Source organism: Rhea pennata, chromosome 10, assembly GCF_028389875.1.
Source record: "Rhea pennata isolate bPtePen1 chromosome 10, bPtePen1.pri, whole genome shotgun sequence".
NCBI classification, from domain to species: Eukaryota; Metazoa; Chordata; class Aves; order Rheiformes; family Rheidae; genus Rhea; species Rhea pennata.
In genome coordinates this window covers 17,031,887-17,054,712 of record NC_084672.1, presented here as the reverse complement: position 1 = coordinate 17,054,712, position 22,826 = coordinate 17,031,887, and the positions used below count along the sequence as shown (strand labels likewise).

General features: G+C 37.5%; 1 protein-coding gene across 2 annotated transcripts in view; it reads left to right on the top strand.

The window, feature by feature from the left end:
• THSD4 (thrombospondin type 1 domain containing 4) overlaps nucleotides 1-22,826 on the top strand; it is a 412,524-nt gene that overhangs the window by 246,628 nt on the left and 143,070 nt on the right. The window contains exon 1 of one of the 2 annotated variants that reach the window (XM_062583615.1): nucleotides 10,897-11,186. The exons of the other annotated variant lie outside the window; for it this stretch is intronic. Coding sequence (XP_062439599.1) covers nucleotides 11,115-11,186 — 72 coding nt within the window. The 5' untranslated portion in view covers nucleotides 10,897-11,114. Of the gene's footprint in view, nucleotides 1-10,896; nucleotides 11,187-22,826 lie in introns of those variants that run through there. 2 annotated transcript variants of the gene reach the window in all.

Genomic DNA, 22,826 nt, shown 5'->3' with positions numbered 1-22,826 from the left:
CTGCTTCTAGGAGAGCTTTTCAGCTGTTGGAAATGGTAATAACTCTGTTTGGATAATCTGAGAATCTGTAATATAGGAATATGTTGTCCTTTTCTAAGTGTAAACATAATGTTGGCTAATAATTCTGCCAGAGATCCTTTCCTACAGAAGGTATCACTATGTTCATTATCTTTCCAGAATTGTTTTTTTCCAGATGTTTTCTTACAGGAATATGAAAAAATTAATGTGAAATAAGCAAACTAGTCTCACCTTCCCCCAAAGGAGAGAGAGAATATTTGATATAAAGAGCTCTTTATGTTACATATCTATATTTTTTTTAATTCTTAAATTTTATGAATGCTTGGTATTGCAGGGTTAGTCCCTGAAAAAATTTTTCTAAATGAGAAGTGATGGTTTTAGAAAAACAAGGGAAAAGATGGGTCAATTCTAAACAGAATATGCTGCCAATTGAACACCAGAATTACAGTACTTCTGCACTAGCGGAGTAACTGACTGGTGAGTACGCACTTTATTGAATATAAGTGTGCATGTGGAGCTATACATTGAAACAAAGTGATTTACTCAGAAATAATTCATTGGGAGGAAGTCTTCCCTGAAACGTTGGCTGAAAGTGATTGAAGACATAAACCCTACAAATGCAAAGTTACTGTATTGAACACACTTGGAACTGGGTCGGAAATATTCAGTGTTTTCTTGATGCATCAAAACTCAAGGAGTTTTCTGTGGTTTTGTTCACTTGTTTTTTGTTGGAGCTCTGATTATTTTCCAGCAGTGTGATGGTGCTGGCTGCACAGATGTGCTTTTACAGGCTGATTTTTCAAACAGTCAAGTTTTATGTCTCTCTATGGGCCTTTAAGATTAGAACTGGTGTTACTGCTAACTTTAACTCATGTAGACAGTGTGAGTTTTGGGACAAAGTAATCAGCACCATTTATGCCTTTCAGAAGATACAGAGAATGTTCCCTCGCTTCCTTTGTGTGTGGCCTTTTTATAAATCTTTTTCTTTTTTAGTGCTTAAATTCTGTTTCCTTACAAAATGTTATCAGCAAACGGTATTTCTAGATTTTGTGCCATTCTTTAGAGATTTTACACTGCATGCTGGAGATGTAGTTTTTTAGCCTATAACTGTACAAAATGAGTAAAAATAAATTGAATACTACTTTTTTAAAATGTTTTCAAAGACTATTTCCTGCAGTCATTTTGGGCTTGACTCTCATCCTTATATAGTAGAAAAGTGTTCCTAAATTTAGATAGGCTATTCATCCCATGAGAAAATTTGACAGTACTGAATTTGTCTTGGCGGTCGGCTTCAGAAAGATAAATTTCAAGTTAAAATATATTGGACGTACTCTGAGTACTTACAGGCTTATCAGCCGATTACACAACTGTGTAGCATTTTTGTAAGTTGCTGATCCTGGGGTAAATGAAATCTCCAAAAGACACATGAATGCCTAATTCAAGGTTGACTTTATCTAATTTGGGCTGTGTCTTTTACAGAATTCATATAAAATATACAAAGCTTGAGATACAATCTAGATTAGTATTCTTATTTCCAATTATTTATATCACTGATGTTGTCCATGCACAAGGATTGGCAATTTTCTGTGTGTGAGCCTTTAAGACACCTAGAAAAATGGAATAATGTCCAGGTATCTGCGTTTTCTGCTTCCCAGCCCTTTCTGCATGTGGACCACTGTCCAGAGTCCAGACAGCTGGAAGACTGCACATATGCTGATACTGCATTTGGTCCTAATGGCTGCATATGTTCAGTGTGATTACTTTAAAAACAAGCACATTTGTAAGATAAAGTATGCATAAATCTGCTACATAAGCCATCAGATTTTCCCCAGATTTGATTTCTTCGAGATAGTAAGGATAAACAGTTTCTCTTTAATTAAAAAGAGATTGTTCTTTTCTGTACAGTTTTTCTCTGAAGAAGAAAATAAGTCTTGTTCTTGCACTCCAGCTTTGCTTCTAATTTGTGCCTGATTTGCACCAGCAGTGTAACTGATACGTTTGGTACTTTGTGTACCTTGACCTAGCACGGACCCCAAGTGATGACGAACGAGCCTTTAGTCAACTAACAGAATAAGCTTCTGACCTAGGTTGGTGTTAATTCTTTTAATTTGCAGCGCAGTTAGGGTTAGGATGTAGGCTAACTGTAGTTAACTTAGATTTATTGGAAGAGGTGGTGAATTGGGAAAATAGAATTAAACAGAACATGAGGAGGTTTGGGGAATGCGTAACTGCGTCTTTGGCTCAGGAGTTTTATGACTGGTTGCTGCCCAAAGTAAAAGTAATACCACTGTGAGACTAGGTCTCTCTGCTCACTTCAGGTATCCAGATTGTGTAGTAAAATAGCTTTGCAAATCTCTCTGTTTCTTCCTGTATTTGGTTTCAGGTTGAATGCTTAACCCAGTGTGTTTTGATCAGGATTGCAATTAAATCTCAAGTCTTCAGCCAAGTGTATTCATTTCCTTTGGTGACACAACAGCTATTTCCCTTCCTTCTGAAGAACGGAGAAGAAACCTAGTGTTACTATAAACTACTGAAAATACAATTTGTCCATGAATGTGAATCTTTTGAGGATTTGGGTTTTTTTTTTTTTTTCCTGCATCTGAAGTAACCTCTAATTCAGCATCACTGTGACGCTAGAGAAGAGGGCCACCATTGCTGCAGAATTAGCCTTTCTTCTGGTGTATGATTCTGTGATGTTTGCTTCCTATTTTTAGATAATGAAGAGTAACATTTTATTACTGAAGTAAATGACAAAGCAGAGATGTGCTATCTATATACACATTCCCGTTTGAAACTAGTTTTGTAATGCTGTTTCCACAGGATGCAAGTAATACTTTTTAAGTGTTATGCTTTCTAAACTGTTTTGATCAGGTCATTATAATGAAAATTTAAAAGATGAGAAACAGAGGAAAAGCCAGAACTTGGAGAGATCTTCAGATGAGAAACTAGTGGAAAAAATGAAGATTATTTAGTTTAGGAAGGGAAATAATTAGAAATAGGCTAAATTAAAAAGTAAGTTGAAAAGTTTGGTTAACTAACAAAAAAAAAAAAAGAAAAAGAAAAAGAAAAAAAAAAAAAGCACAAAGAGGGACCGGGTAAAACAACTTATTTGAATCTTTTAAAGTGTTTGTTTTGTTTTGTTTTGTTTTTTTTTTTCCAGCATCCTTTTGTCTTAATACATACTACACAGTGGGATTCTAAAATGATTAGACATAAAAATAGGAACATCCCTAGCCCTGTTGCATAACATAAGAATAGAAGATAAACTGCCCTGTGCTACAGTGTATTCTGTTAGCGAACCAATATTTCAAAGTTTTAAAGGAAATTCTCTTATGGGCATAATTATCCCTTTAAATGTTTTTTCCATCAAACAATGTAAGTGGACAAAAAATTACTTGAAGTCAGCAGCTTTATTTATAAGGAAAATTTTTGAACTGAGATAAAAATATAAAGATTTTGAAACTTAGAAAAATTTTAGTGTCTTAAGTACTTATGTTGATTTAAAACTTCAAGAAAAGATAGAGATGCACTGAAATACATATGATGAAGCCCTGGGATTTCTTTCTTCTATGGTGCTTAGTATCTGGGGTTCATACTAAAAAAACTCCATATACTAATCTTTCAGGCTGTAATATACAGCTCACATTTGGACTATTTTTTTAAAAATGCATATATAAAAGTTCTAATACTCCTTCTCTGTATATTCTTGTATCTGTTTTTTGCTTGTTCTTAGTCAAGGACAGATAGATACTGATGAAATGCAGATTTGGTGGACGTGTGAGCATGCTTCTTTCAGGAGGACTTCAGTAACAAGGAGAATTATTTTAGCTGGAAGTGGAGAGTGTGGAAGAGAATCCTCTGCTTTCCTTCTGCTCTCTGGCCAGTGAAGTACGCAAACCAGGGCAGTGGAGGTATGAGCTTTGTTGAGAGTAACATGCACCCTTTGTGGCTCGGCTGCAGTATTTCCTGGATCTAGTGAGGCAGGGGAGGGAGAGGCATTTTTCTGCATGCATCCTCCTCTGTACATTCTTTCATCTTCAAGAAAAATACATTTTTTTCTGCAGTCGAAGTTCCCTGCCTGCTCAGAAAGACACTTGGGGTGGCAAGAGACTTATTTTCTATTTCAAGTCTTTAAACAAACAGAAACATATTTTTTGTCAAGAAACTCTGGGCCTCATACAGGAAATTTTGAGTGAATTTTTATGGCTGGTGTCTCTCAGTAGTTCAGACCAAAGGATAGCAGTCATTTATTCTGTCCTTAAAATATCTGTATAATGAACTTGAAGGCTAATACTTCCTGGAAACAGTGAAATGGTAGAATTATTGGAAATGCCTGTCTGACAGTTTTAAATATGGCAGCTATCTTTCCACATAAATCTGTCAGGTATATATGACTTTTCTCTCTGAAAGTTGTTTTCCTTCTGTAGGTCACTAACTGGAAAAGACTGACAATTACATAAAATGAAAACAACACACTCAAGATTTTGATTTTTCTCATCAACATCTCATGTAATTTATACTTCTTTTATCATACAATCAGCCAACTGACCCTACTTTAGTTTCTTGCCCCCCATACATTGGTTTCTTCCCTCCGTAACTTTAGTTCTTACTTGGAACATGTAGGTAAAGAAAATACTTTTTTAAATATTAGAAGAACTTACAATGTCTACCTAATCTGCTTAGTATTCCAGTTGATTTTCTTTTTTTAGTTGCTAGTAGTTCAGAAATAGTTAATGGACTTACAGGTCATCCTGAGTACACCAGATTTCAGCCTTTTTTTTTAATTTTAAGTATTTTATAGGTTTATATGCTTCAAGAGAGTACAAATGGATAGCTACCAGTTAACCCTGGTAGCTTGATATACTTGTTAGTATCTTGGTTTAAGAGTTAGAGTTAATTTTTACATACATTAAAACTGTAGGAAGTAGAAAGGAAGTCCAAATACCGGCTTTAAAAGTCATGTTGACTTACATTTCTGGAGTCTTGCTAATACTTTGATGTTAGGAATCCAGTCAACTTTCTAAGCAAATATATTTCTAACAGAAAGAAGTAACTGTGAATGAGTTCACCTGAGTGTAGCGTTCATGATTACAAGTCGAATTATGGAAAGGTTTAGAGAACTGGAAGAAAAATCACTTGACTTTGGTAAGTTTAACAAACTTGTCCTTCTTTGGGAGTTAGGTGCTATTGCCTTAGGAGGTAGCCAGGAAGCAAATTTCATAAATTGATTGATATTTAGAAACCCCTTCAGAGTGGCAGTGTGTTCACAGGTGAAACTCATTATTTTTAAGGAGAAATATATTATGAAGATAAATTTTGTATTTGCTTTGCTGTGTTTTAATTTTTGAGAGTAAGAGGTAGGATCTTCTCTGAAAAGATCCTGCCTTTTTCTGTAAAAACAAAGATGAGTTGGGATTTTCTATCTAAATGACATACCTAAAATGCTTACAATATACTTTTACTATGCTTTTATGTTTCTATGTAAAAGGAAGGATGCTTTTCTGTTGAAATTAGTTATTTTATTACTTCTATTTCACTGTTGCAAACTATTTTTGGTTTCTCTGCTACTGCAGAAGTTCATATCTGAAATAGCTCTTCAGTCATGAACTGTGACTTTTATTGCACTGGTAGTTTTATAGTTCCTTGTATAGTGACTGTTGAGCTTTGCAGAGAAATTCTGATCTTTGTTGCAGCAGTACAAGATTGGGATAGTGCAAGTCTGAAATTATGTTGCGTGCACTTGGCTAAGAAAGACTATGATTATGAGTGCATGCAATTCTATCAGAGACGAAAATGCTTCCTTCATTTAGGCTTTGAACAGAAGTGTTGTTTGTTAGATCAGCTTAGTGTTCTGGATGATTTTTGTCAAAAAATACCATTAAAATTTACGGTGTCAGGTTTTCAAAACCTCGCTTGCTGTTACGATGACCGTAGAAGTGACCATTCAGACTAAGGCTGAATCTTACTTTACTCTGGATTTCTAGATTCTCTTAAAGTTTGTGCTACCCTGTTGAGAGGAATCGGTTGAGGAGGCGTATATCTGTACTCTTCTGTGCAGCGCTATAGGCCAAGCCTAGCGCGCCTTGGCCTGTAGCGTTGCTTCCTAACTGGCATGCCGTCACTGAGCACAGCGTGGGCAGGTATCTCCATCGATACTACAAGAGCCGTAGCCTTGCAGGGCTGAGGAATGACCAGGAAAGAAGGATTCACCTGTGAAAGGCAGCTGGCAGATCAGAGAGGTAAAAAAGGAGAGACCTTACTGTAGATGTAGAAGAAAGATACAGCATTGTGAGTGGGTTACGTGGGGAAAGATTATACCCTGTATAGACAGTAGGAGTAGTCTGTGGAAGGAAAGGACTGAGAGAAAAGACACTGGCAATGGCATTTAGTTGACACAGGTCAGAAATTAGTATTCTAGATATCCACATACCCAAATTCAAGTACAAAGTTGGTACAAACTGTGCAATCTTGTAATACAATTCAGTTGAGAAAAATCTTGTCAGTTAAGAGGTTTATCAGAACCTACCCGAGCTGAAATAGATTAAGTAGAGTTCATTCGATGTTAGTGAAATGCCAAATCTTAAACATTTTGTGTTCTCGCATTACAGAATAAAATAACAAAAATTGTCAGTAATTGCTTGATACTTCCTTGCTTTTAAAGATCTTTGTTATAGCCAGATGACAAGCAGTTTATGCTCTCCATAACTGTCCCTGAATTGACCTTTCCAGGAAGGTTCTTTGCCTGTAAGTAGGAGTTTAAGGACCTTTAAAAACTCTTTATTTTTAGTATTGAAATGCTAAGTTGTATTGCCAACTATAAATGAAAAGATAGTTACACTTGCAGTACCTTGAAGTTTTAAAAACAGTAGATTGCAAGAGAGGAAGATCATTTTACTTCATCTTCTAGTGTTACGACTTTTGCAGTTCACTTTTTAAGCTAATCTAGACATCCATGAGTATTAGAAATCTACTTTGCAAGAATTAGATCTGTTATTGCAAATAATACCCTTCCCAAAGCCAGTGATCTTAAGAAGCCTAAACAGTTTTGAAAGCCAAGTTTGGTAATGCTGTGAGTGTTTCAGGCCCTCCTCTTTCAAAGCACAGAGAAGATTCATTCCCCACTAATTTCAGAGGGACTTGATGTTGCTGAGAAACTCTGGAGGGTTGCTGAAAAATTTGCAGGACTGGGCACTGAACTTGTAATAACAGAATAACAGAGCTACGCCTCCTTAAAGCTTAAGGATTTGGCATTGCATTTTGTGTTACTGCACATGGGTCAGAGGGGTGGATGGGTGTGGTGATTTAATACTGAACTGACGTTCAGCTGTTTACTGCTGTTCCTTGGCTTTGCTGAAGAGCTGGTGGTTTGAACTGAAATGTTGGATTTTGTTGTTAAGCAGCCTTTGTACCCTGCTTTGCTGACTCCTCTTTGGGGTTGTCCTTTGTAGTGAAAGGGCTGCAATAAACATCTAAGAGGTCATATCATCTTACTGGGCTGCAGAGGTTCCCTGCAGGAATATATACTTCTCTCTTTAGTTGGGATGCCACCATCATTTATGAGTGTAGAAAAAATCCCAATTTTTTTTATTTGCTTGATCTCTTTTGCTTTTGAGTTCTGGTATTCTATTGATAAATATACCAAGTAATTAAAGAAGGGGAAGTGGTACAGAAATAAAAATAGTTACAGTTTAGAGAATTAAACATATTCATTAAGAGGAGCAGCAGGTTTGAAATGCCGTGGTTTTGGAACTGTACCCCGTTTCCCTGCATGGAAGGGCAGTGTCTGGGGGTGCACTGTAGCATTTGTAATGGAAGGAGTTCTCTGTATTTCACACACATGCCATCCTGTTGCTTTTTATTGCAGCTGTCTCAGTGTTCCCGATGCCATGCCCTGTGGATGGGGTTGCTGCTTTCTCTAACAGTCGCACTTGGTTTCGCCCTTGACCTTCCTTGTGTCCCTCGCTCTGACTCCCTCCTCCCCCCTTTGCTCCCTCTCCCCCACTTCGTCTTTCTCGCCCTCCCTTGGCTCCTTCTCTCCCTACCCTTCGCCCCGCGTGCCTCCCCCCCACCCTGCCTCTCTTGTCTCTTGCTGCTTCGCACTCTGTCCATCTCCCCCTTTTCCAGAAGTGAACACCATAGTGTTGCAAAACTATGCAAATTCAGGAGACTCCTCCTCTTTAGAAAAAGCCTTTAAAAGCTCCTCAAAATACTACAATCAATATTTTAAAAATCTCTGCCCCTTTTTGTCACATGCTATCAGGGACAGACGAGTTCTAACAACAGCTGTTAATCCTGAAACGATATCCTCTGAATTCCTCCTGAAAGGGAGCATCCCGAACTGCCCTTTTCTGGCTTCCCTTGCTAACCGGATTCCTTATTATTCCTATCTGCTGCTGGTATTTTCAGACTTGAGCTTGTGACTTGACCTTTACTTTTCTGATTCCCAGCGCCAAATTTCTGTGAAGAAAGAAAGTGAGCAAAAATGAAACTACTGCGGAAAGAAGAGTAGAAATTTTAGTGAATTAGAAGAAGAATTTAGGACTTTTGCTTGGAGCTTATCCCAATTTCTAGGGTTCAGAATACTTAGAAAACATGTATTTTTGCTCTTTTTGAAGTAGGCTCTTGGTATAGACTGAAATCTTTTATGGAGATGCTGTAAATGGAAAACCTCCTGAGAGCTACAGATTTTGGTAACTTGTCATAAAAGGGAAACTTGAAGAAAAAATGTTGTTGTCTGAAACTGGACATCTTCATGAAAGCTTGCTTTTGAAAAAGTTCATTTCCCCCCCCCCAAAAAAATTTTTGCTAAATAACCTGATATAACTTATAAAAATAGCATGTTTATCGATTTTATTTGATTTTATTCAGGAACGAGGCATAGACAAATGTAAGTCTGATGAGGTAAAGAGAGCAAATCAGACAGTACCCATCTTTTAGGTCTGATGCTGGGTGAACAGAATTTTGCTTCTAAAAATAATATACTGAGGGGGCTTAAGGGAAGGGTACACAGAGATGGATATGATTTTATTTAGGGCGCTAAGTGTTTTCAGTCATTTGCAGTATAAAGTATCTGCTGTAATGGCAGTCTTAGCCTACCTACCCTAAGCTAGAGTCCATATGGATTTCCTTTCTTAGCTACTCAGTGGCTTGGGAGTAAGTGATGACTGGAGATGAAATTGCGTTGGGCCAAATTCTGCTGTCTTTGATTGAGCAAAATTGCGATTGACGTCAGTGGTAGTTTTATTCAATTAAAGACAGCAGAATTTGAACCTTTATCAACAATAAGAATGCTAGTATTTTATACTCCTTTAGTAGTCTGGCTGTATTTAATTAAATTCTGAAAGTTTCCTAATACATAAAAGTATTCTCTTGTTATGAGGGCACTTGTTTTAGTATTAAAGAAGGAAGGAAAAATGTCTGAATCTTTCACTTCTTGATGGCAGAAGAAAAAGGTGGTTGATGAAATTAGTTCAAAAATAAGATGAGAGGTTTGACATACTCAGTTGTGTATACAAAACTCATAGAATTACAAAATTGAAAACTAATATATACAACGACAGGGCTCTCAATTTTGCCAACATTCTTTTTAACTTGCCACCTCCTAAAATCTTGAGATATTTTGAAGTATCTGTATATGGTTTTCTGCCTTGACATAGGAGACCAGGTTATTCTTGGATCATATTTTTGAGCTTTCCCCTGCAACCAAAAGGGGAAGAAATATGTATTTACATGAAAGATGAGGATCTAATGTGATTTTTTTGACTTCAGTAGTTGGGGCTTTAAGAAAAACATATTGGCTCATATTCCTGTGATAAAATACTTAAGTTGGCAACAGTAAAGTTAGAAGAAATTAAAAAGTAAAATGAGAAAGGGAAAGAAAGGGAATGCAGACTGAAGGAGGGTCCTGTAAATGTTATGAAACAGTTGTTCTCTCTTGTTGTTGAATATGATGCACGTAAATTTTTGGAGTTCAAAAAATTTGTTCCATATTTGTATATTGCTTAGTTCAACAGCGGAAAGTGTGTCTTGCCTGGAGATTACGATCAGATCTGTTAAACAAAAGGGAAGCCCTCCAACTTCTGTAGCTCAGTTTGCAGTTTTGTTTCTGAGAGAAACATTCAGGGGTCTGCTTGGGTGATTCAGTAATTCAGACTTTAATCATGTGTTCAATATTTCTTTACTCTTTAGAAGATGAGTAAGACCTATTTGCAAGTAAAGTCAACAATTCTTATTTTTGAAGGCCTGCAATCCTGATTGCATAGTCAAAGCAGTTTATCATTTGATGTATAGGGCTGTTTTAAATGAAAATTTCTTTTGTTCAGCATTTCATATAAGAAAAAGGAAAAGATTTCGTGAAGATACTGCTCCAGAATTGTCTTGCAGGGCGGGGGGGCCATGGCAGGAAGCAGTTGTGCCTGGGGAGGAAAGGCACAGGAGGCTTCCGGGTGGACCCCGAGGGACAGGAGAGTCTGACTCCGACCCTAGCAGGACTGGGCAGTGCATGTTGCAGTACTGTGCTAATGCAGGGCTGACTGTAAAATCAGAGGCTGTTTCCAGCTTAGGATTTGATTCAGTTATTATAAACTCCTTTAATAAAAGGAGGTGCTGTGCCTTTAAGTAGCACATGCTGTCTAACCATCAACAGGCATCTTTTGCAAGCTGCCTTAGCCTCTGTTTCTCCAATCATGCCTGCCTAAGTCAATAAGGCATTGCCAAACCTCCTCGTGCATTAAAGGTTACCTTTTAGCTCCTTCTATGAATCAGAGCAGATGCATAACTTGGCAGTGACCATTTCTGTCCCTCCCCTTCTTTGCTTTATACTCACTACAGCCCCCCAGCTCGTTGCTGGCGAGCCCCCTCCCCCAGCAGGGAGAAGTCATTACATGAGGAGATCAACTTACCAGTTGTCTTCAGAGCAGTGGCTGAGAGCAAAGCTCCTGGTAGTACAGTGAGTGAGATAGAAAGGGGGAGAGGGAGAAAGAGAGCATTACCTAGGAGAACTGAGGGCTGTGATACTGAGACACAAGTGCATCTGCTAGCTGTTAGTACTTGGCAGAGGGTTTTCTCCTCCAGGGTAGCTCTAACTTTGGGTAATAATGTTTGTCAGCTACCTGATACTAACGTTGCTCTACTTCCAGACAGCAGTGTTAGCAAGACCTGGGGGAGAGGTAAGCAAAGTACATCTTGTCAAAAATTGTTGTCTTGTCAGAGTTAGATTTTCTTCCTGTTTGTTACGAGCGGTTATGGACGATTTTTGTGTGGCTAGGCACTTGGAATTGCATTGTCTGCTTGATGTATAAAAAGCTTTTTGTTCTTGCAAGGTTCTGTAGGTACTGAAGTAGAGTAATTGGCAAGTTTGCTTCTTTTGATTTGTTTTACAACGTGTTTTCTGTGAGAAATGACTATTTTGTGAGGTTTTGCTCACAGAGAAATATGATATTCATTACAGCAGTAGATGGTAGGGCTGTATTCAGATTTTCTAGAAAAAAATGCATGACTGAAAAAATTTTTACTTTGGGTGTTTTAGGGGGGATTAGAGTAGGTAAAAACTCCATTCCATTATTTTAAGAACATTCCTTTTCTGTAAATGTATGTAATTTTTAGTATATGTATTGTTGTTTTAGCAGAGCAAACAGAACTGCATCTGTTTTAAAATGTACTTCACATCATTGAGGAGGGACTTTATGCATTCTTAATACGAGAAATTGAAGTGATGGAATAAAACAGCCTTTTCTGTTCTCCAAAAAGTTGCTACTTGATTTACAAAGAGCAGTTTTCCAGATTTCTGTTCTGACCGGAGTGCTTTTTCTTCAAGTCCTTATTTCATACCAAAGCAGAAAACTTCAGCTACTCATTTGTCATTTGGGAAATATTCATCAAGCATAGTACTATCTGATACAAAATATTCCAGTTTATGAAGTCTCTGGCAGCAAACACTCCTGGTACATTTGATACTCGTTCTCCTTCACTCTTTAACTGAAATGTGATGCACATTTATGTATTTCAAAGGAATAATTGGATAGTTCTGTTCCATAATATGCATTTCTTGTTTATGAACTGCATTGCAAAGGAGCTAAGTGAGAAGTAAATCTTCTCAAAATGGTGATTCTGCTTTAGAGCTTTGTCTTTTGTTAGCTCCGTCATAAGTTTCTACTACCTAATAAAGCCCAGAGCAATTACTTTCCCTGGTAAAAGAAAGTGGAAGTGAACTGAAAAAACATCTCTAGTCCAAAGCTGTGTAGTTAACACTCTCTATAACTCACATGCCTTTACACAGTGTGTTTTGCTTTCAGTGCTCTAAAAAGACGAATTATGATAGTCGTGATCCCAGGAAACATTTGTCTTAATGCAATCTTGTGCTATCTTTGATCCAATTAAAAGAAAAGAGAAACGTTTTCAGCAGAGGCTCAGGGAACTTAAAAGATTGGATGATCCCAGCGACTGAAGGCTGATCATTGTGCTCTAGTTGTCGGAGTTCTTAACTTTCAGGTTGAGTGTTACTGAGCATAGAAAATCATAGATGGACTCACCTTATCCAGGCTGAGGCACCTTAAAATGTGTGGTGGCTCATATGGAAAATATTTCTGTCACCACCACTTGCACATGTGGTCTTCAGAGATCCATATAAAGAGCAAATCTAGAGCAGCAGCAGCAGCAGCAGTGTTGCCTGCCAATTATCCTCGTTAGCAAGTAGAATAAAAGCAATGCTGTGTTCTTACCTGGAAATGAATTTGTTCAGTAAGAGTGCAGTGTGGAATGTTCTGGCACTGTGATCCTTATGCCAAATACTTTAAACTGTACTGTTCTTGTTAGTTTTTCAGCTAATACACAGAAAGAATAGGAAAAACAGTTTTTTTACTGTATCAATGAGTCTTAGAGTATAGGTTTTTATTAAGGGTAGTGAGTTTCTCTCTTGTATTATGTTCCTATGGCTGATTTTGATTTTGAAAATGAAATAAAAAATACACCGTGTCCACTGTTGATACAGCAATTCTTTGTTCTGTGTTGTAAGAGACCACCCGATTATCTTGTGCATTTCCCTGTTCCAGCTGCAATATTTTGGCTACATTAATATTATTTGCCTCAGAAATTGCTCAGTTAGGTTTTTTCCCATGGTGGAAGACAGTGAACTAAACAGAGGAAAAATAAGTGAGAAGCCATTTTTAAAAGGAACCTGTGTTGTCGTTTTGTGTTCCTTCTAAGTGTTCTGTTTACTTCTGTGAAGAGTTTGATTTATAGATATATGTTTTTAATAGTTCTGTTTAAAAATAACTGTGTGATATGAAGTCAGTCGGAAGTTACTTTTCTTGCCAGCTTGTACTTATTCTAATACTATTTCTCTGACTGCTCAAGAAATACAATAGAAAATTACAAAAATACAAATGATATGGTTTCTTCATTGTGATTCTTAACTTCCAATATTTGTCCCTAATGTGTGTCTGGTTATGTTCTGCTTTTCTTTCCCTGTTGAGGTAGGGAATGGCTTGATGTGAAGTCGGTAGAATGGACGTTCTGTCCATGGACCTGAGCATTGCATCACTTCTCCATTCTGAGGGGAAACATGGTGTTAGAACTTCGCAATTTACCCATGTTTGCACTGGCCAAGACCAAATGTTTTCTTGTGGCGTTTAGGAGACAAGCATGATTCCCTTCACCCACAGCTGGAAGTTCTGGCTGTTACCTCCTTCCAGGGCCAGCCTGTGACCTTGTTAGGTCCCAGTTCAGATCCTTTCCCTCTAGGGTGTCCAGGAGCAGTTGTCTTCATCACCAGGCTGCACAGCTATGTTCTGCGACTGAAAAAGAGCTGAGGTTAAGTTTGCATCAGAAGAGTAACCTGTGTACTGAGCAATCACAAAGTAAAAGCAAAGCAGGGTAAAGCTACGTTGTATTATGTGGAATGCAACTCCTAACTTCAACACAGCTGTTAATCACGACTGTCTCCTCCCCACTTCTAATCTGGTGGTTTAGAATCATCTTCAGTGTGAAAATAGCCAGTTTAGCTAGTGCATTGAGCTTGAAAAATTTTTGAGCAACTGGAGAGCCTTCCTGAGGAACAGCCAGTACAACCCTGTATGTTCAAGTCTTCCTAAGCTTATTCTGTGTTTCTAAACTCAGACATCACCGTACCGTTACATCATGCTTGATTTGAACCATTATTCTTTACTAATTTCCAAACAGGTAGCTATTTAAATATTGTCTTTGCAGTATGCTTAGAAAATTTTTGTATTTTGAGAGGAATATTTGCGATTTCCCCTTAATACTCCTCCCATTTTAACAGTTTCTCTAGGCTTGTACACGCTGACCTTGAATTAAAACTATTATTTTAGTAGATCTTAGTGAAGCTATGCAAAGCTACAAAAGTGATTAGCCTGACCACCTCTTATTTGAAAGCAAGGGAAAATTGTCAGATTCTGAGTTTTGTGTTGTTTTGCTGTTAACATTTCAAAATTCTGTCTAGCTGATAAAAAAAAAAAAAAAAAAAAAAAGTGCGTGGATTATACGAACAGTGAAAGGAAACTAGCCTCAAATGTGAAAATGTAATGTAAATATTGACTTTGTTTTTATGTTAATGTTGCAAATAAATAGTCGTAAAAATACATGATATGTGACCAACAGCAGAGCTTTAGACAGATTTAAGTGCAAAGGACTTGGTTTGTAAGATTTGACCTCATTTATTTTTCAATTGTTGGATAGCATTTGTCTGGAAAAATGAATATTTTACCTGCAGCAACCAATAAGCTTGTTATAGGAGTAAATTTTCCTTTCAGATATATGCATGCTATTTAGCGTTAAGAATGTCAGATACCAGATATTACTTAATCTTCTAGTATACTTGCCTTGCTTTTGCTACCTTTATGTTATGTCTTGGTCTCAACTGCAGTATTAATAATACAACCCTGTTTTGCTTTAAAAACGTTAACGTAAGCTTTGTGTAGTAGAATATTTTACATTCTGTTTAGAAGTTAATTGTACTTAGCAAAAAGGACTTGATGTATTCTTTCATCCTTTGTGATTAAGCTGAATAAATGTTCCCATGCCCATTTTCTTCCCAAGATTCCTGTAGGGATTTTTGTTCCTCCTATACTGCGTATCCTCACCTACTCCTGTGGGAAAGACAGGACTGAAATATTATCAGTGTGAGGTGTACTGGCAGAAATCTGTAAGGAAACCTTCCTAATAGCTCTGAGATCACAGGCCTCGATCCAAAGCCTTTTGACTTTGTTCTCTGGTTGAAGCTTTTGCTGAGCCTCTTGTTCTGTGCTATAAACATATAAAAGACAGCGGGCTGTAGTAATTCCCGTGATAGTTTTAGCATCATGCTCTATCCTACCATAGCAAAGTTAAATTCATGAAGTTGTTATCAAATAAATGGTTATGGGTGACTGATAACCTAATCTGTTCCTTAAACAAGGTTCATAAACCGTTTTGCAGAAAGCTACTCTGGGAACTTGTTGGTTGGATGACTTAGTCTTAAAACAGTTCACAAAATGCTTTCTTCCTCTTATTTTACTATCAGTAGTGCTGATTTACTTTGTTCATATTTTCTTTCTACCTTCTGTTTTTTTTTTAATAATTTGCTTATAAGCGAATGTTGATGATTTAAAGAGTGTAATATAAATGGTTTTTATCTATTCTGGCATAGCCAGTTTGTGTTGAATTTCTTAGAATTTTAATATTTGTTTCAAACATGTTGAAAGTATCAATGGAGTGATGAATTTGGGATTCAGGGAGTTTATATTAGGATATATGGAAAAATATTCCCCCAAAAAAGGGAAAAGAGGAAGAATTCTGCTAATGCAAAATTAGTTTGTTTTAAAAACTGTGCAGTTGTATAACTAGTTCTTTCTTCTGAAGATGACTTCTTTGGTTTTCCTGTCTTTTTATGGTAATGTTAAAAAGCTCTGGTTTTTAAAATGCTCTGATGTATAATAGGGTACAACAGTGTGTTCCAAGACTCATAAAATGTTTAATTAAAAGAATGGAAGTTCTTGTAAACTCCTGGTGGTTGCCTTTATCAAGTATCATTACTTCTTAAAATAATTCCTTCCCGCCCCGTATCTGAAGTTATCTTTCATTTTATGTACAGCACTGTTGTGTTCTGCATTTGTATCACGCACATTTTGAAAGAGGCTTACATGTTAACAGACTTACCAGCCTCTTGCCACCAGGCTCCTTCTGGAAATGAGACCTGGCACTCAAAAGAGGCTGCTAAGTAACTAAACAAATGGTGTACTGTTAATATCAGTGCTGTAATTTTGCTACAAGCTTTCCTGCAGGTATACTGCTGTAGCTGGATTGCTAGCAATGCTCCCTGGGCTGTGGTTCAGTGCCTGTGATTCAAGAGTCGGAGGGAATTATGCAGTGATCAGGAACCCAGAGAAAATGTTCATTGCGTGATTGAAAGTCAGTGAACAGAAGGGGGCTGCTCTGTGTGACCCATATCACTGTCCCTTCTGGATCTGTTCCTTTCTTGATTGTACACTTACTATTTTTCATCACTGCCAGAAGGACAGCAGCAGGGATCAAACATCATCTGTTAGTGTGTTTGAGGACCCACAGGCACGAACACAGCAATTATATCACTGACAGCAGCTAGCTTGCTTTTCTTTAAAGACTCCGTCTAAATGAGATACTTGAAAGCAGAGCATGAGAGAGCATTAAATTAAAGGTTTGCCTGTCTATGTGATTGCCTGAAGCAGTTGATCTGTTCCTTCATGGGTTACAAGTATGAATTTCCCAGCATGTGGGTTGTGAGGAAGGTTTTATCAGGAGACGGAAGGTTTTGACAAATCTCCACTCCCACCTATTTGGCAGACACAGAAGAGTGAGGTGAATTTGGAGTCAATAAATTAATCCCTCCACCGTAACTGCTTTTTGACAACAGCATAATGTTTGATTCCATTTTTCATGAAATTTCTTCCCAAATTGTTGGTGGGGGGGAGCAGACTGTAACACTTTGCAACTTAAAGGGCAAGTGTTGTTAAAATATATCAGTAAGAAACTCATCAAAAATTTAGAAGCATTTTTAGAACTGTTTTGTGAAAGGATACTAGCTAACGATGCAGTTGGTCACAAGTAAAGGGTGATGTAGCAGTAGAAAGCTTGGCATTTCAAGACAATTTTGCTTCCTTGCTCCTTGGAAATTGAAATTATGAAAACAAGGCTGGTAACATGTGGAAATGCTACATTTTAATCTCAAACAGTTAAAAGATTTACCAGAGGAATTTTACTTCCACCTCCTCCTTCCCCCCTCCCCAGGAAAGATTTCTTGTTTCTGTCTTGTAGTTTATTTTTTGTTGTTGTTGTTATTTCTTATGTTTCTTAGCTTGCTTTTCCTCTATGAAAAATTTTTGGATAGAATTAAATGTCAGAGCTGTGACACTAGAAACATACAGGATATCGGTGATATGTTGCATGGCTTACACTATTTTAGAGTCATATTTTCAGTATAATTTTGAAACCAGTTTGTAAGTGACTGCTGCAGAGACAATAAAAACATCTTTGATAAATATTCAGTGCATAGCAGGTATATCAGCATCTGTACATGAATAGAGTGGTTCAAACACATGCTGGACTCTTGCTTGTAAGTACTTGAAAACTGAGATTTATTTTAGTGCTTGAATGAGCAGGTGATAGTAAAGTATTCTAGCCAGGGGCACAGACTGTTTTGATGTCAGCTATAAGCCAATATCCTTTAGAAAAGCACAAGACACACAATAACTCATAAACTGAATTTCTTACTTCCTCGTTAAATGGAAAATTCTTTGCTGAACCTCTGAGTTTCATTACTTAAGGCAGTCTGTTGAACTAAGGACAACGTTCTTAAGTGTTTGTGTGTATATTTTGATACTGAGTGTCTTGGATGCGGATTTTCTTGCTACCTTGAATTACAGGGGGAGTGGTAGATCCACTGTAGGCCTGTATCGGTAGGATAGCACAGGACAGCACACACACCTCATTCATGATACACTATCATTAGCTCTACAACAACCTCTCATCCTCTTGAATTTTTTCAGGTACTTGGGTGATTTCTAACATACCAATGTTAGTTGTTCTGTGTTACACCAGAGTTGCCTAACAGAGCACACACCAAATGATAGTGACATGTTGTAATCATTGAGATGCTTGGTTGTTGGCAATATGATGGCGCTCAGAAGAACAGTGCATTACCAAAGAAAATAGCGATCATCATAAGAAATTTTCCTATCTCAAACTGTTTCATTACAATTCAGGAGATTAGCAAAGAAAAATGATAAGCACCTCCACTGTCAGACCAGTCTGATAGTGGAAATAAGAAAACAGCTAATGCACCCAGTCCTCAGACCATGAGTCTTGGGGATTGTCTATGGTAAGACCAAGTCAGCAGAGACCAGGTTGTGTTCTGTCTTTCCTTTATCAATGACCACTACTTCTAATTGTCAGGTGAGATCCAGAAATTTTTAATAGTGGGAACTACTGTCATGATAATTTATTTGCAATACAGATTGCAGAAATCAGTTTTTAACCACATGATAATGGACATGAGTGTTCAAATGCAGATGAACAATCATAATTATTCCTAACAAACTACCTAAACACTATGCTATTTATTTGGGCTTAAGGTAATAATAATTGTCACTTGATGAAAGTTTTCTGTCCATTATTTTTGCTTCAGTAGCTGACGCAGCAGTCATTAGATTAATTGTAGTTGTCATTTTCATCACAGTAGATTCTGCTTATGGAAAAAAGTCAAATCCTTTTGAAGTTTTCCCAAAGGCAGTTTTAGAAAAGGAAAAACATTAAGTATCTGTTTGCAAGACAAGATAGAGTATTGAAAATGCAGGCGTTACTTGGGAAGATATAATAGTATAATACACTTTTTCATTTTGTCAGAAGTCAGTATTGTGATGCTGAGAAGTCCATTAGTCCTTGGAAGGAATGGCAGTTGGTGTGGCTCCAACCATCCTTGCAACTGTGTGTGCCTTCTTTTTTTTTCCCCTCTTTTTTTTTTTTTTTTTTTTTTTTTAAGGATTGAGAGCAGATGAGATCAAAAGTTAACATCTGCAGCTGTTTTCAGCTGCTAAATAAGCACAATAGAGCTGGCGAACCAGTGTTTTAGTGAAGGAGAAACACTTTACTACTGGCAAGAGCAAATTTCAGTGCCTGTAGCACTCTTTCCACTTGAGTTTCAGGACTGGCTTTTTTTGTCTGTGTTAAAGAGAGAGCTGGGAATATCTAGGAAGCAAGTAAAAATCCACAGAACTTTAAAATCTCCCTTTAAAGGATATTAAGTTATTTCTCAGATTGCAGCCGATGTTGCTAGAAAATGGTAATATTTCTATTTATAGTCTGAGGGAAGTTTCTATTTTATCACAAACAGTTTGGCAAAAATTTTGAAAGTTAGAAATGGACACTTGCTATTGCTTAAAACACGGTTGCTTTAAGAAGGGTTGGCCATGGACCTGTAGGAAAGTAAGGAAATGACCTGAAAAATAATCAGCCTTATGGAAACTATTGAAGACTTCATTAGGGAGACATTACAGGGAAGTAAAAGTAGAGGATCAAAATTAAGAATGTCAAGGTAAAATCTTGGCTCAGTTGAAGATGATGAAAGCCAGATTTTCACTGATGTAAGACTGACATAAATTGGATTTCATTCTAGGTAACTCATGATTTTGGAGAGAGATGTCATTAGCCAAATCCTGCCTGCCTTGATTAGATGCAAGTTTCCATGTATGCATTGTACATGTATATCTGTACAATGACTGAATTGTCAATGCATTTGTTGGGAGGATCTGGAAATAAATGTGGTATCCTGCAACATAAGAAAGGAAAAAAAATAAAACATCTGGTCTAGTAAACATTGCCACTAATGTATCTAAAAATAGTTACTAAACTCTGTAAGCCATTTTAAGTTTTAGAACGGCAGTGCTAAAACTGTAGCATGGAATTCTATCTCTTTTCATTGGTAGTAGCACTTCAGCATTATAAGTTTTTGATTTTCCGTCTAATTTAAAAGCACCATCAGAAGGTAGAGATTGGTGAGTATGCAATTTGAGGACCATCCAGGTAATATGCATTTTACCTGTTAACCACGTGTAGTTCTGCCTGGATAACATCATTCCAAATGTTTTGTTTGTAAGTTCCTCTCTTGACCCCTGAAAATGTTGGGGCTCACAATATTAGTGACTTGGGACTTGGAGATCATTGTTGTATTAATAAAAATGCAGAATTACAATTTAAATAACCCTTTGTCAAAGGGAAGCTATATAGGAGTGGATCATCTGTAGCAGCTGGGTGTACATGCCCTTAGAAAGGGAGCCATATTTTCATTTTTCACTGTAAGATTTTAATTGTCCTGGGTACTGCCATAGAAAAGTAGTCACGTGCTAGTATTACGTTCTACCCTAAATAAGTGTATGGGAAGCTGCAGTGTTCTGCATGCTTCAGATGCCTTAGCTACCGGGAGCTAGACAGAGCTATGAGGAGAGGCATGAGGGCTGTTAGCTGGTTCCCTTGGTTGCAGGCGGGTCAGCCCGCTTCATGGTGAGGACAGAATTCACAGGTCTTGCTTTAATTTTTTTGTAAAAGCAGTAGAAGAATGAGGCATTTTAAATGCTTCTGGGCAGTGACTAATATTTAATGGATAGGCAGCTTCAAACTAACGTTCAAATGCAGTCAGCAGTATTGTCCAAAGTGTTTAGGGGTGAATCTGATTCTGTACGGCACTTGTGCAGGCTTTCAGTTGGATGAGGATGCTTGTGGTAAGAGCCATTTAGTTCTTCCCTGAAGCCATCCTCGGTGAGGAGGAGTGCTGCTGGATCCCGGAGTTCCTGTGGACAAGGAGGCCTGTGGCAGTTGGGGTATCATGTAAGGGAGGCTAATGAGAAAAAAGTATTCTTAAGTATCAGGAACTGAAAATAAGTTATTGCATCTCTTCAGCCTTTTTTTTTTTTTTTTTTTTTTTTTGGTCAGAGTTCTCATGAACCCTGAATCTTATTCAAAGATGCTCGAACTTTGCTGAGGTTGGCACTAACACTACAAATAACATTTCACCATGTAGAGGGTTGAAAATGAAGCTAATTGCATTGGAGGGAGAAACAGAATGCTGTGATTCAGTTTGGATATTTAATGAAATTAATTTCACAGAGTTTGATCGTCAGCTGGATGAATGATTGATAAGTAATACTGCATGGGGAAAAGGCTCTTTCAACCTTATTGCTCCTCTTTTACCAGAATTTAAAGATTCTTATATGATAGTGTGGTATGTGTCATGATAGCTGGTTAGCATTAGTTTTCCTGTTGTATGCTCATTTTGTATGTGTGATACAACCTTTGTGAGTGGTTTCAAAGGGTTTGTAAAAGATGGAGGTCTCGGACAAAGGCGAAGAACAAAAGCAGTATTTTCCTGTTATGTGCTTAAAAAAAAAAAGAAGGAAAATAAAAATATGCAAATATATCCTACTACTTTGTGGTATCACAGCAAATTTCCTTTAATTCTGAGAAGACACCAAATTCTTCCAGATACTTGGTCGTTTAGAGTGCTGTTCTACTTACCCCTCAGAGGAGCATTGCCAGGCCTCTCTTGAACGTATATGCAATTTACTTAATTCTGCAAATTAGGGCTTAAGAGGGGAAGAGGACTGATCCTGAAGCTGAGGTTGGAGCTATGCAGGATAGAGACAGAGAGACGTATAGACTTCTGTTTAATGACTGACTTGAATTCAGGGTACAGGTATTGATGAAATACTTCTTTTAGATTTGTGAACCTTAAGTTGTGAGCTGTTTTTGAAATTACTGTATGGTCTGGTAGGACTGATGGAATTAAAACCAACATACCAAGTAAAGAAATTAACACAATAAATGGAAATGAGTCCAAAGCTTTCTTCCATGGATCTGCATAACTGGAAATGTGCTGAAAGGTAGTGTACATAACCTATAGTGTTTTGAAACACTGATTGCTTCATGCTTTCCTGCATTATTGACCATCTGCCAAAGAGTGGCTCCCTGTGGCTGGCCCACAGTGATCACATTGAAGGTTCAGCAGTTTTTTCCTCTATACCTATAGAGCACCAGCATTACCTCTTACAAATTTTCTGATTAGTTTGAGAAGGGTAGTTCAAATTGAGCCATTTGAGTGTGGTGATGTTATTTCTATGGTTTTCAGTCAGGTACCTTCCCTTATGTCTCCAGAGATGCATTAAATCCTATATTTTATTGTGAGAAAAGAACTTAACTAGTTACAAAGACTGAGATCCAGCCACGACCATCACTCGTGTTGCAGAGCGCGTAATCTACATTGTTGACTTCCTGTTGGACTGTTCAGCTATTACATTTTAGACCTCCATTCACCAAAACTATTCAATATCTTACTGGTTAGGATTATCACTGTTTTTCTCTTTTGGAAATGTTTGATATCTTTTTACCTGTCATAAGTAGAAAGGATGCTTATGTTTAATGGAAAAGTGTGTATCAATGTTGTGAACATCATTTTCATGGTAGGCTTCCTACTCAGTAATCAGGAGAGTTGCAGCAACTAGTAAAGACTATCTTTAACTCTCCAGCTTTAGCAATGATTAAAAATGAAACAACCTAACACTTATGTTTTGGCACCACTTGAATGAGATGTGCACTTTTCAGCCAAGCACTTAACCACACGTTCACAGCTTCAAGCACATGAGAAGTTCCACTGTGCAAATGTGTGTATGGGTTTCTTCCTCACATGGGACCGCAGTATTACTTTTCAGTGAAGATGATAGGAACTGCTGATCTTAAGGAATGTGATTATGTTTCTGGCAGTATAAGACCACATAATTATTGGCAGCTAA